At 40.2% G+C, this 14250-nt stretch overlaps 1 protein-coding gene across 10 annotated transcripts in view; it reads right to left on the bottom strand.

Moving 5' to 3' along the window:
- The window catches only part of megf11 (multiple EGF like domains 11), a 578352-nt gene that overhangs the window by 433487 nt on the left and 130615 nt on the right, over nucleotides 1-14250 (bottom strand). For all 10 annotated transcript variants that reach the window (XR_010000925.1, XM_062963273.1, XM_062963274.1 and 7 more), the window contains 2 exons: nucleotides 6625-6726; nucleotides 4416-4516 (listed from right to left, as the gene is read on the bottom strand). Coding sequence is in view for 9 of the 10 variants with exons in the window: in XM_062963273.1 (XP_062819343.1) it covers nucleotides 4416-4516; nucleotides 6625-6726 (203 nt within the window). In the remaining variant the exon portion in view is untranslated. The remainder of the gene's footprint in view (nucleotides 1-4415; nucleotides 4517-6624; nucleotides 6727-14250) is intronic.

Here is a 14250-nt window from a genome sequence, read left to right as displayed (position 1 = left end):
AAAGCAAGGGTTCAAACAAGCACTTTAAGCAAGTGGTTTTCCTCCCGCACTATCTAGTGAGGTGGCACACCTTCACCAGATTAATAAAGGAAACTTAAAAAATGGCACCATTTAAACAGTGAAGCTATCACTTCTTGAGTTACAAGCATAATGTAGCTTAGTTATATTTTAATGAGCATGAAAACCATGTTGCTGTCAAGTACTCGTAACTGGTTATTTGTAATAATGTACTTTCAAGCTCTGCTCTGAATGAATGAGAGAGGATCTCCAAAACTTGGACCCATTCCTTGTCTGGGATGACAGTTCCCAGAACTCCTCATTGCAGAATGATTCTAGTCCTAAACAGAAACCCTTCCAAGGTCCAAAACCCTGTCCTAAGAAAGGCTTTTGTGTTGTTTGTGCAGAAGTTTGAAGAGCACGCCTTCGGAAAGTGACCAAGACAAAGTCACCGGAGTTGGCAACCCTGAGAATTTAAAATGACTTGTATGCATGTACTTAGCGATATAATTAGCCACATAACTCAAGCGTGCAACTGCTGTCCGACCGACTTTGCTACGTTTAAGCCAAGCGTTTCCACCACGAAGCATCCATCATTCCTTATCAGCAAAACAAGCCTGGGAATAGTGGCAACATAACCAACTATTAATTCTATGAAAAGCAATTTTCAAACTACATTTTAATGTGCTATTTACAGGAGGCGCGCTCTCTTTCTCTCTCTCTCTCTCTCTTTCTCTTTCAATTCTTGCAATTCCCCGGGATGCAAATCTCATGCTTGTTATTTCAAGCAGAGTTTGAAAATACTAAGACGGAATCAGTATCTTTAGAGGCAACACTGGAATAGCTGTATGACATGTGTCAAAATCACTGCCACCAATACACAAGCTCAAATGGTATTTCAGCGTATTTTTGCACAATAAACATTATCTGGCAAATGTGTGGTGTCACTTTTTTACAATGGAAACAAGTTATCTGTGCAAATGAGCGAAACATATTTTAGAGCATGTATGTTGTTGCTTTTTCACAATGGAAACAAGTTATCTGTTCAAATATAATCTCACCAACATGGTGAGATGCAGAATACATCTCAACATGTGGAAACAGTGGATGTGACTCTTAATGAGACATGGCGCATTATCACAGGATGTCTACCCCCCACAGCGCTGGAGAAGTTATACTGTTTAGCCGGCATTGCACGACCTAACATCCACCGGGAATTAGTACCAGCAATGAAAGGACCAAGGCAGTGACATCTCCGGCCCATCTCCGGTTCAGGTATCAGCCAGCATGCCAATACCTTAAATCAAAAAATAGTTTTCTAAGACCTACAGAGATTCTCGCAGGAACACCTCAGCAAGCGAGAGTCCAAAAGTGGCAGGCTAAAACGCAGAATCTCAATCAGTGGCTGACGCCGGATAAGAGAATCACTCCTGGGCACACAGAAGACTGGGCAACTTGGAAGGCACTGAAGAGAGTGCTCTCTGGCACCACGAGATGCAGAGCCAACCTTAAGAAATGGGGCTACAAAGTGGAGTCCATGACATGTGAGTGTGGAGAAGAGCAAACCACAGACCACGTATTACAATGCAGTCTGAACCCTGCCACATGCACAACGGAGGACCTTCTCACAGCAACACCAGAGGCACTCCAAGTGGCCAGCTTCTCGTCAAAGGACATTTAGTATAATGCCAAGTTTTTTAAAACTTTGTTTGTGTTTCCAAACACATTACAACTTGAACCCTTGGTTCACTTCTGACACGATAAATAAATAATCTGTGCCGATGAGCTCAACATTATTTTGTTGCTCCTTTTTGGCATTGGGAACAAGTTGTTTTTCTAAATAATAATAATAATAATAATAATAATAATAATAATAATAATAATAAGGTAAAGGTTTCCCCTGACATTAAGTCCAGTCATGTCCGACTCTGGGGGGTGGTGCTCATCTCCATTTCTAAGCCGAAGAGCCGGCGTTGTCCGTAGACACCTCCAAGGTCATGTGGCCACTGGCATGACTGCATGGAGCGCCACTGCCTTCCCACCAGAGCGGTACCTATTGATCTACTCACATTGGCATGTTTTCGAACTGGTAGGTTGGCAGAAGCTGGAGCAACAGTGGGTGCTCACTCTGCTCCCAGGATTTGAACCTGGGACCTTTCGGTCTGCAAGTTCAGCAGCTCAGCGCTTTAACACACTTCACCACTGGGGCTCCTAATAATAATAATAATAATAATAATAATAATAATAATAATAATAATAATAACTTTATTTTTATAGCCTGCCTCCATCTCCCCGAAGGGACTCGGGGCAGCTAACATAGGGCCAAGCCCAAAACAATTACAATGAAACAAGATAAAATACATACAAGACACACAACAACCATCTGATAAAATGCTTATACAGTATCAAAGTAAAACAAAACATAGTAATAATAGCATAGTAAAACAAAGCATAAAAATAGTTCAAAATTTTGAACGAGGGCAAGCTGGGCCAAAGTGCGAGGCGTAGAAATTGTAAAATCTGTGAGTGAGGTAGATAGATATAGTGCTGCATGTAGTGTGGAACTCAGGTGGGATAGATAATGAAATTATTCTCAACTGAGGGATGAGATAAAGTGTATCAGGAACACAGCTTGACACTGGAACAGAACCTGAAATGGGGATTAGTTGTTCAGTTAGATTCACCCTTTTCATTAGTGACATCGAGCGATGGGCGATCTGCTCAGGGCTACTTATGTGAATGTGTGTTGTTACTTTTTAACACAGGGCACAAGTTATGTGTGCAAATGAGCACAAATTTATGTTTATTATGTTTATGCCGATCGTTGCTTTTTTATGTGCATAGGAGACAAGTTATCATATTGTTGTTACTGCGTGAAGTTTTTAACAACAAGTAACTTAGAATCATAGAATTGGAAGAGACCCCTCAGGCCATCTAGTCAAACCCCAATCTGCCTTCATGCAGGAAAGGCAGAATCAAAGCGCCCCTGACAGATGGCCATCTAGCCTCTGTTTAAAAGCCTCCAAAGAAGAAGCTTCAATTAGACTTTGAAGCAGAGAGTTCTGCTGTTGAACAGCTAAGAAGCTCTTCCTAATGTTCAGGTGGAATCTCCTTTCCTGTCATTTGAATCCATGGCTCCATTGAGTCCTAGTCTCCAAGGTGAAGGAAGGATAGGATTTGTTGTTTCAAGTCCTATCCTTCCCTAACTCAGCAAGTCCCATTCCCATACTTCCTTCTAGTGATGAGTAGGAAGTGGCTTGCATATTGATAAGACAATAAAACTTATTAATATATTATTATTAGCTGTGCCCGGCCACGCATTGCTGTGGTGAAGTCTGGTGGTATGGGAAATAAAGTATTGAGGAATTGGTGGTAGTTAAGGTAAAGGGTAAAGGTTTTACCTTACATTAAGTCCATTATAAATGGGTTATATAGCTATGTAGAAGGGCCTTGAGTCTACACTGCCATATAATCCAGTTCAAATCAGATAATTTGTATTTTATAGGCAGTGTGGAAGAGGCCTAAGTGAGGCCTAACTCTGCCCGTGCCCTGGGCTGAGTGGGTTGCTAGGAGACCAAGTGGGCAGAGCTTAGCCTTCTAACTGGCAGCAATTGGATAAAAACAATTATTCCTCTCCCTCTAATTAGGACTTTATTTTTCTTTTCTTTTTGTTGTATGAACGTAGAGGCATGGATGAGGGGTTGTGCTGCCAAGTTTAGTGTTTCTGGGATGTGTAGTTTGTTGTTTTGTCCTAGGCCGAAATTTCATTACCATTTTATATATATAGATAAATGGGTTATATAGCTGTGTGGAAGGGCCTTGAGTCTACACTGCCATATAATCCAGTGCAAATTAGATAATCTGTGGAAGAGGCCTGAGGCCTAAGTCTGCCTGTCCCCTGGGCTGAGACCAAGTGGGCAGAAATTAGTCCTCTAACTGGGAATTATTCCTTTCCCTCTAATTAGGACTTTATTTTTCTTTTCTTTTTGTTGTATCAACCTAGAGGCGTGGATGATGGGTTGTGTTGTCAAATTTCGAGGTTGGAGGGCCTGTGGTTTTGTTGTTTTGTTGGTCGCCGTGATGCCATCACTCATTTATATATATAGATTATTATTATCATAGCTATCCATTTTAGGGATATGATTCAGCACCTTGGATGTCTCTGTCCAAGTTCAGACTGCAACTCAAAACAGATTTTGCTACCCGCAGCCACTGAAGCCACCAGTTCTTCTTCAATCATGTGCTTTGGCCACTGAGAAGGTAACATCCCACATCAAATCACTATTCCTGCCTTTCTTTCCAGACATGCAAACTATGGCCTACTTTGCAATTCAGATCTCCGCAAGCCAGACAGCAATGCTACCATGTGAGCCACTTCCAGAAAAAGTAAAAACTTGCAAAGCTGCAGGTATACTTACGGATGCAGAAGTCTCCGCTCTCGTAATATCCTGGACAGCACTGGGACCGCCGGCGATACATTGTCCTCAGCCCCCTCCGATAAGCCGTTTTATAACTTATTCTAAACGGTCAGGGGAAGAAGAAAAAACATATACACACATTGGAAATCAATGCCCGCTGCACTCGGAATTCAATTTGTGTTATGTTACTGCAAGGTTGCGATGTTCCATAATTACTTCGAAATGTGCAAACTTTCTGATATTTAAAAATGGATCAATACAAATGTGGAATCCTCCCGTTCGACTCGTGCGCAATGCTCTAATCAGTTTTCACGCGGAGTGATGAGCGAGTGAGAGAGACTGCTAGAAAATGAGTATATCAAAGTCCCTCTCGTCTATCTCCGGACGCAGAGCTTGTTGATAAATGGCAGATAAGCACGTTCAGGGTAGTAATGGCCATTCGCACACAGGCAATCCAAGCACAAGTGTGGTGTATTATGAGGCTTTGGCGATGCAGCTATGGCATGCTGGGTTTTGTAGTTTGGCTAGTCATCATCACTCTTTGGGCAGATAATACTATAGTAAAGGTAAAGATTTTCCCCTGACATTAAGTCTAGTCATGTCCGACTCTGGTTGGTACTCATCTAAGCCAAAGAGACGGAGTTGTCCATAGACACCAAGGTCATGTGGCCAGCATGACTGCATGGTGCGCCGTTACCTTCCTACCGGAGGAGTACCTATTGATCTACTCACATTTGCATGTTTTTGAACTGCTAGGTTAGCAGAAGCTGGGGCTAACAGTGGGAGCTCACCCCACTCCACCCCACTTCAGTCAGAAAGTTCAGCAGCTCAGCGGTTTAAACTGCTCGCCATCAAGGACTCCTATATAGTATATATAGTATAGTATACTATACTATAGTATTGCCATCAAGGACTGCTCACCATCAAGGACTCCTATACAGTATAGTATACTATAAAAGGTAAAGGTTTTCCCCTAACGTTAAGTCCAGTCGTGACCGACTCTGGGGGTTGGTGCTCATCTCCATTTCTAAGCCGAAGAGCCAGCGTTGTGCGTAGACACCTCCAAGGTCATGTGGCCACTGGGATAACTGCATGGAGTGCCGTTACCTTCCCGTCGGAGCGGTACCTATTGATCTACTCACGTTTGCATGTTTTTGAACTGCTAGGTTGGCAGGAGCTGGGGCTAACAGCGGGCGCTCATTCCGCTCCCGGGATTTGAACCTGGGACCTTTTGGTCCGCAATTTCAGCAGCTCAGCGCTTTAACACACTTCGCCACCAGGGACCCCTTAGAATACTATAGATCTTGTAAAACTACAACTTCCAGGATTCTGTAGCAAAGTCGTATCCAACTGCATTCATTCTGCAGTGTAGATGCACCCTCGCACTTCTTCCACAGATAAAAGGAAGCACGGGATATTGCACGTATGCACAAACAAACTTATCTTCAACTAGCTGTGCCCGGCCACGCGTTGCTGTGGCAAAGTGGTGGTGGTATTGGTTAAAAATTGTGTAATTTTTATTTGACGTTCTTTGTATTTTTTTTATAAATTTTATTGTAAGTTATCTTTTTATTATATTTTATTATTTTCTTGTATTATTTTTAGTTATTTTCTGTTATAGTATTTTATTGTATTAATTTTTTAGTGTTTTTAGTTATTTTTTATTGGGTTGCTAGGAGACCAAGTTGGAGGAGCTTAGCCTTCTAACTGGCAGCAATTGGATAAAAGCAATTATTCCTCTCTCTCTAATTAGGACTTTATTTTTCTTTTATTTCTGTTGTATCAACCTAGAGCCGTGGATGATGGTTGTGTTGTCAAATTTAGAGGTTGGAAGGCCTGTAGTTTTGTTGTTTTGTGGGTCGCCGTGATGCCATCACTCTTTTATATATATAGATTGATTAGTTTGATCCAACAAAAAGGTTGACCCGTGGTTTTCTTTCAAAACGTGACATTTGATTAGCTGCAAATTTACAAAGCCCAACTGGTCAAGTTTTCAGAAAATTGGAAGACTTTACTTCTAAAAAAAAAAAAAACCCCAAACTTGGTTTTCATTTTGTTAAATGTTGCAGGAGGGTTTCTGGCAGGAAGAGGCCTATATTTATCCCCTGCATCTGGAGAGTCTGGCCAAGGCACACAGATGAAAAGGCAGCACAATGGGGAAGATGAAAAGGCAGAGAAATTTTTGAAATCTCTCCCGATCGCCACTTACCTGTGTCGAGTGCACTTGAACCAGTTGAGGATATCGGTACATCTTGTGTAATAGATCTGATCAAAGGGATGAGCGTACGATTCCTGAACAGTCACGGCATAGCTAAGAAACAGACAAGGAAAGAAAGAAGGAGAGGACGTGGATCATTAGTCTCTAAAAGCGCCTTCTGCCCCTCTCCGGTTTGAAAACCCAGAACATTGGGTGACTGCAAATCACTCCCCAAAGTTAAGAGGATCACTCATTGATTTATGTATTTTGCGAACAGGGGCTGGGCTGTGATGCAGGTGGTTAAGTAGCCAGCTGCAATAAATCACTCTGACCAAGAGGTCATGAGTTTGAGGCCAGCCCATGTCAGAGTGAGCACCCGACCATTAAAAATATATATATATCCCCTACTCGTTGTTGACCTAAGCAACTGAAAGATAGTTGCATCTAACTGGGCCGGGCTGTGGCGCAGCTGGCTAGTAACGAGCTGCTATAAATCACTACTGACCGAGAGGTCATGAGTTCGAAGCCCGGGTCGGGTTAAGCCTCCGACCATTAATAGCCCCGGCTTGCTGTTGACCTATGCAGCCCCGAAAGACAGTTGCACCTGTCAATTAGGGAAATTTAGGGACGCTTTATGCAGGAGGCTAATTTACAACACCATAAAACTGCCAGCAAAACACGAGGAAAGGAATGAGGAAGTACAGCCACTACTGGACGGTGAAGCAACAGCTCCCCCTGTGGCCGGAATCGTGAAGCTGGAAAAATGTTAAAAATGCCTCTGAGTCTGTCTAATGTATGTTGTTTGTCTGTTGGCATTGAATGTTTGCCATATATGTGTTCATTGTAATCCGCCCTGAGTCCCCTTCGGGGTGAGAAGGGCGGAATATAAATACTGTAAATAAATAAATAAATCTAACAAGTAAGAATTTAGGTACCGCTTTGCGGGGAGGCTAATTTAACTAATTTTCAACACCATAAAAATCGTCCAGCAGGCGTTTGGAATGAGGAAGTATCCATCAAGGTGTCACAGTGGGTGATGAAGCAGCTGCTCCCCCTGTGGCCGGAATCGAGCATCCCTTCAGGAAGCTGGAGAAGGTTAAATTGCCTCTGCGTCTGTCTCTGTCTATGTTCACATGGCATTGAATGTTTGCCATGTATGTGTACATAGTAAACTGCCCTGAGTCCCCTTCGGGGTGAGAAAGAAGGGCGGAATATAAATACTCTAAATGAATAAATAAATAAATATCCCCAAGACACACCCAGGGATCATTTATTTATTTATTTATTTATTTATTTATTTATTTATACTCTGCCTTTCTCTACCCCGACATATGGCAATTATTCAATGCCTTAAACACATACAGATCGCTGTGTTAGCCATACAGCAAAACACAACCCCATCCACGATGGGCCAAAAATACTCAAAATATTATTTGACCAAAAATACTCAAAATATATCATGCAAACTTTCAAAGCTTCTTCATCTTGTCTTCTATCCACTAAATTTGAATCACTATTCTGTATATTTTAATATTATTCTTATGTTTTTCCATATCCAGCTTTTTCTCTCCATATTGAGATTCTAAGCGGCTCACAATTTAAAGCATTACAATATATGCGCCCTTGAATGTATATTTATATGGATGTTTTAACTAATACTATCTATTTTAACTGTAATATATTATGTTTTATATTGGTTTGTTCAGCGTCTAATCATGCTAATTGTAAGGCCGCACTGAGTCCCCCCTCGGGGGTGAGAATGGCAGGATATAAATGCTAATAATAATAATAATAATACCGTATATACTTGAGTATAAGCCGACCCGAATATAAGCTGAGGCACCTAATTTTACTACAAAAAAACTGGGAAAACATTGACTCAAGTATAAGCCGAGGGAGGTAAATTTCAGAAATAAAATAGATACCAATAAAATTACATTAATTGAGGCATCAGAAGGTTAAATGTTTTTGAATATTTACGTAAAGCTCAAATTTAAGATAAGATTGTCCAACTCTGATTAAATCATTATTCTCATCTTCTTCGATGTAAATGTGCTTATGTATCCTTTTAATAATAATAGAGTAAAATAATACATGTAATAATAATAATAATAATAATAATAATAATAATAATAAATACAGGAAAATAATACATGGAATAATAAATAGAGTAAAATAATAAATGTAATAATAATACAGTAGAATCTCATTTATCCAAGCTAAACGGGCCAGCAGAAGCTTGGATAAGTGAATATCTTGGATAATAAGGAGAGATTAAGGAAAAGCCTATTAAACATCAAATTAGGTTATGATTTTACAAATTAAGCACCAAAACATCATGTTATACAACAAATCTGACAGAAAAAGTAGTTCAATACGCGGTAATGTTATGTTGTAATTACTGTATTTACAAATTTAGCACCAAAATATCACAATATATTGAAAACATTGACTACAAAAATGGCTTGGATAATCCAGAGGCTTGGATAAGCGAGGCTTGGATAAGTGAGACTCTACTGTAATAATAATAAATACAGGAAAATAATACATGTAATAAAAAATAGAGTAAAATAATAAATGTAATAATAATAAGATCAGAGTGAAATAATAAATGTATTAATAATAATACAAATATAGTAAAATAAATGTAATAGTAGCAACAATAATAGAGAAAAATAATAAATGTAACAATACCGATAATAATAGGGGAAAATAATAAATGTACGATATATTCTCGAGTATAAGCTGACCCAAATATAAGCCAACCAGGACCCTCACCTGAGTATAAGCCGAGGGGGGCTTTTTCAGTCTTTAAAAAAGGGCTGAAAAACTAGGCTTATACTCGAATATATACAGCAATACAAATAAAACTTAAAATATATAATATACAAGTATTAAAACAGTATTAATCATCATCAAAAGCATATGAAATCACAACAGCTCCTGGCAACCTTTATAAGAGTATATGTAAAATATATAATGTTAGGCAAGTTTGGTCAATGCATTATGGTGGGGTTCAGTGTGCTCTCTATCTGTAGGGGAAACTACAAATCCCACTATGGTGAGTCAGTTAGCTTAAAGCTAACCTAAAAAACTGTGGCATAGTCACCAAGAGAGAACTGGGAAGCCTTAGCCCTTGAGCGCTCTAACTGGAGGTCAGCTGTGACCAGCAGTGCTGTGGAATTTGAAGAGGTACGAAAGGTGTTTCAGAGTTGCAGGGCGGGAGAGAAAGTCCTCATAAAGAAAGATGGGAAAATTCAAACCGAAGGAAGCTTTCCGCCTTCGATTGAAAAGAAAATATCAAGGGGGAAAAACAAGGTCTGTGCCCTTAAATAAAATCCTATCGAATATTCTTCCTCCTGAGACGACTTACATTTTTTTTTACTTGTGTACAAAAAGCTAATTAAAAGCACATATTAACATAACGCTGTTGAGCCTTCCCAGCACCGTAGGATCCCAGCATTTCATTTCCATGATGAAGGAGCTCGAATCCTAATCGACGGGGAAACCCATCAAACTCAAGGCATTATTTTGTATTAAAAACAAAGGAGAGGTGTCTCCAGGGGTTGGTTTTTTCTCTCTCTCCTCCCAATTGCACTCATTTCTATACAGAAACCATTTTAATTTGAGGTAATTTGTAGCAGGATATAAACCCGTAATTGAGAGTCATAAATTGTGAACGAAACAGAGTCTCCCGTCCCTCTCTGAAAAAAATATATATAAGCCTTCTGCAAGTAGATGGGTCACAAAAGGAATAGCAAGTAGCTATGCAGAAACTGGGCAAGACAGCTCAAAAAGGAACATATATACAGTAGAGTCTCACTTATCCAACACTCGCTTATCCAACGTTCTGGATTATCCAACACATTAATATATATATTAAAAGTAAAGGTAAAGGTTTTCCCTTGACAATAAATCTAGTCGTGTCCAATTCTGGCGGTTGGGGCTCATCTCCATTTCTAAGCCGAAGAGCCGGCGTTGTCCATAGACACCTACAAGGTCATGTGGCCGACATGACTGCATGGAGTGCCGTACCTATAGATCTACTCACATTTGCCTGTTTTCAAACTTCTAGGTTGGCAGGAGCTGGGGCTAACAGCAGGAGCTCACCCTGCTCCCCGGATTCGAACTGCTGGCCTTTTGGTGAAGTTCAGCAGCTCAGCAGTTTAACCCACTTCTGGGTTGATTGTAGGTGAACTACAAATCTCAACAACTACAATTCCCAAATGTCAAGGTCTATTTTTCACATGCTCCACTAGTTTTCAAATTTGGGCATATTGAGTATTTGGGCCAAGTTTGGTCCAGATCCATCATTGTTTGAGTCCACAATGCTCTCTGGATGTAGGTGAACTACAACTCCCAAACTCAAAGTCAATGCTCACCAAGCCCTTCCAGTATTTTCTGTTGGTCATGGGAGTTCTGTGTGCCAAGTTTGATGGCGTTCAGAAGGCTCTTTGATTATAGCTGAATTATAAATCCCAGCAACTACAACTCCCAAATGGCAAACTCAACCCCCTCCTAACCCCAACAGAATTCAAATTTGGGCATATCAGGTATTTGTGCCAAATTTGGTCCAGTGAATGAAAACACATCTTGCATATCAGATATTTACATTACGATTCAAAACAGTAGCAAAATTACAGTTATAAAGTAGCAGAAATAATAATTTTATGGTTGGGGATCACCACAACATGAGGAACTGTATTCAGGGGTCGTCGCATTAGGAAGTGCTCTCACCCCTTTGTGGGTGAACTATAAATCCCAGCAACTACAACTCCCAAATGTCAAGGTCTATTTTCCACATAATCCACTAGTTTTCAAATTTGGGCATATTGAGTATTTGTGTCAAGTTTGGTCCAGATCCATCACTGTTTGAGTTCACAGTGCTCTCTGGATGTAGGTGAACTACAACTCCCAAACTCAAAGTCAATGCCCACCAAACCCTTCCAGTATTTTCTGTTGGTCATGGGAGTTCTGTGTACTAAGTTTGGTTCAGTTACATAGTTGGTGGAGTTCAGAATGCTCTTTGATTGTGGGCGAACTATAAATCCCAGCAACTACAACGCCCAAATAACAAAATCATCCCCCCCCAACCCCACCAGTATTGAAATTTGGGTGCATCGGGTATGTGTGCCAAATTTGGTCCAGCGAATGAAAATACATCCTGCATATCAGATATTTACATTACAATTCATAACAGTAGCAAAATGATAGTTGTGAAGTAGCAACGAAAATAATGTTATGGTTGTGTGTCACCACAACATGAGGAACTGTATTAAGGGGTTAATATATTAGGAAGGTTGAGAACCACTGTCCTAGATGCACCGTCTCCACTGGCTGCCGCTCCGCAGCTGCTCTTTGCAAGACAGTTTCCTCCTGGCACGGCTGCCCCAACATAATGCATTTGGACTAGTCTTTATTAACATACAGCCCCAGTCATCTTGATTACTATTTTATGATCCTGTTGGCTCCTCTTGACCTCCCCCTAACTCAATCTTTTGGGCTTGATTTATTACCCTCTAAGTATCACAGTCATCTTGGCGAGGGCAGCCAATCAATTCCGATATTTAATTTTTGTTTCTCCTTGATTGGGTCTCCGGGTTGCTGACTCCCTTCACACAAAATCAATATCGGATTGCTGGGCTTGAAATGGACTCGGCTTGGCCACCGAGCTGCAAACAATGCCCGTTGCTGCTGCTTTTTTTTCCCCCCGCCTGCGTTTTGCTTTAGAAAGCTTTGTGTTGCAAGTGATCAAGATCCTTTTTTTAAAACCCTAATAAATCCAACCATAATGAACTTCAGGACACCTGCAAGAGCTACCTGTTGCTTAAGACGATTCATGCTCAGTTGGGCACGAATGCAGAGTATGATATGACTCCATATTCATTATATCATCAGGTTTGACATGTTTTAAACCTTTGTGCACTGTCCTTTTTTTTTTAAGTTGCTTTCAGGTGTAAGGTCTATGCTAACAGGGTGTTGAATGCATCACCTCTTTGGCCCCATCTACACTGCCATATAATCCAGTTTTTGAATCCAGATTATCTGCTTTGAATTGGATTATATCGCAGCGTAGATCCAGCCTTTGCCAGCAAACGGTATGGGAACATTTCTGTTTTGATAAATTACATTGGCTGGGACCTAAACATACCCCAATAGTAAAAGAAATTAGGCAATCTCCAAATTACGAAAAAGATCAGTTTTGTAGGTTTGTTTTTAAGTTGAATAATAATAATAATAATAATAATAATAATAATAATAACAATAACTTTATTTTTATATCCCACCTCCATCTCCCTGCAGGGACTCGGGGCGGCTTACATGGGGCCAAGCCCAAATTTCACAATAAACAAATTAAAATTACATTCACAATAAAAACATCATTAACATTTAACATTACACAGGTCAAACCAGTCAGAATAGGTACATTTTTTTCAGTGTAACTTATATATACAGTAGAGTCTCACTTATCCAGCACTCACTTATCCAACATTCTGGATTATCCAACGCATTTTTGTAGTCAATGTTTTCAATATATCATGATATTTTGGTCTAAATTCGTAAATACAGTAATTACTACATAGCATTACTGTGTATTGAACTACTTTTTCTGTCAAATTTGTTGTATAACATGATATTTTGGTGCTTAATTTGTAAAATCATAACCTAATTTAATGTTTAATAGGCTTTTCCTTAATTTCTCCTTATTATCCAACATATTCGCTTATCCAACGTCCTGCTGGCCTGTTTACGTTGGATAAGCGACTCTACTGTATATATACACATACATACACACACACACACATACACACACACATATATACACACTAACTTAGGTACCTGGCAAAGTCCAGGTTAGGTAATATGTAATGCTATTAGAAAAATCAGTCTTTGCTTTTGATTTTTATGAATGCAACTGTTAGAAGATGCATAAGGATGTGGGTGAACTACAATTCCCAAAATCGTGGGTCAATCACTCCCAGAGCCTGCCAATGTTCAAAATTGGCCTTGTTGCGTCTCTGTGCCAAATTTGGTCCAGATCCGTCATTGGCTGGGTTCAGTGTTTTTTGGATTCCAATTCAATCATCCTCAAATCTCACCAGTATTCAAAGTTGTCCACATCGGGCCTGTGTGCCAAGTTTAGTCCAGATCCATCATTGGCTAGGTTTAGTGTTCTCTCAATGCAAGTGAACTATAACTCCTAGATTCGAAAGTCAATCACCCCAAGGTAAGGTAAATCACCCCAAACCCTGCCAGTATTTACAGTTTTTTGTTTTTTTTTAGTATTTACAGTTGGCCATGTTGGGTCTGTGTGCCAAGTTTGGTCCAGATCTAGGTTTAGTGTTCTCTGAGTGTGGGTGAACTATAACTCTCAGATTCCAAAGACAATCACCCCCAAACCCTGCAATATTCAAAGTTGGCCACATTGGGTCAGTGTGCCATGTTTGGTCCAGATCTGCCAAGGGCTGTGCCCAGTGCTCTCTGGATGCAGGGTGAACTACAACTCCCAGTCCCCCAAACCCCTCCAATTTGGATTTCCCTTCCAAGGGATAGATTCCCCTCACTTCCTGCTGTCTCAATTCCTTTCTTTCTTTGTAAATCGGGGACTGCCTGTATATCTTTGGAATCCCTTTTTAT

The sequence above is a fragment of the Anolis carolinensis genome, unplaced genomic scaffold (assembly GCF_035594765.1).
Source record: "Anolis carolinensis isolate JA03-04 unplaced genomic scaffold, rAnoCar3.1.pri scaffold_11, whole genome shotgun sequence".
Lineage (NCBI taxonomy): Eukaryota > Metazoa > Chordata > Lepidosauria > Squamata > Dactyloidae > Anolis > Anolis carolinensis.
The sequence above is the reverse complement of the archived record's forward strand: the minus strand, read 5'-3'. Positions and strand labels throughout refer to the sequence as shown.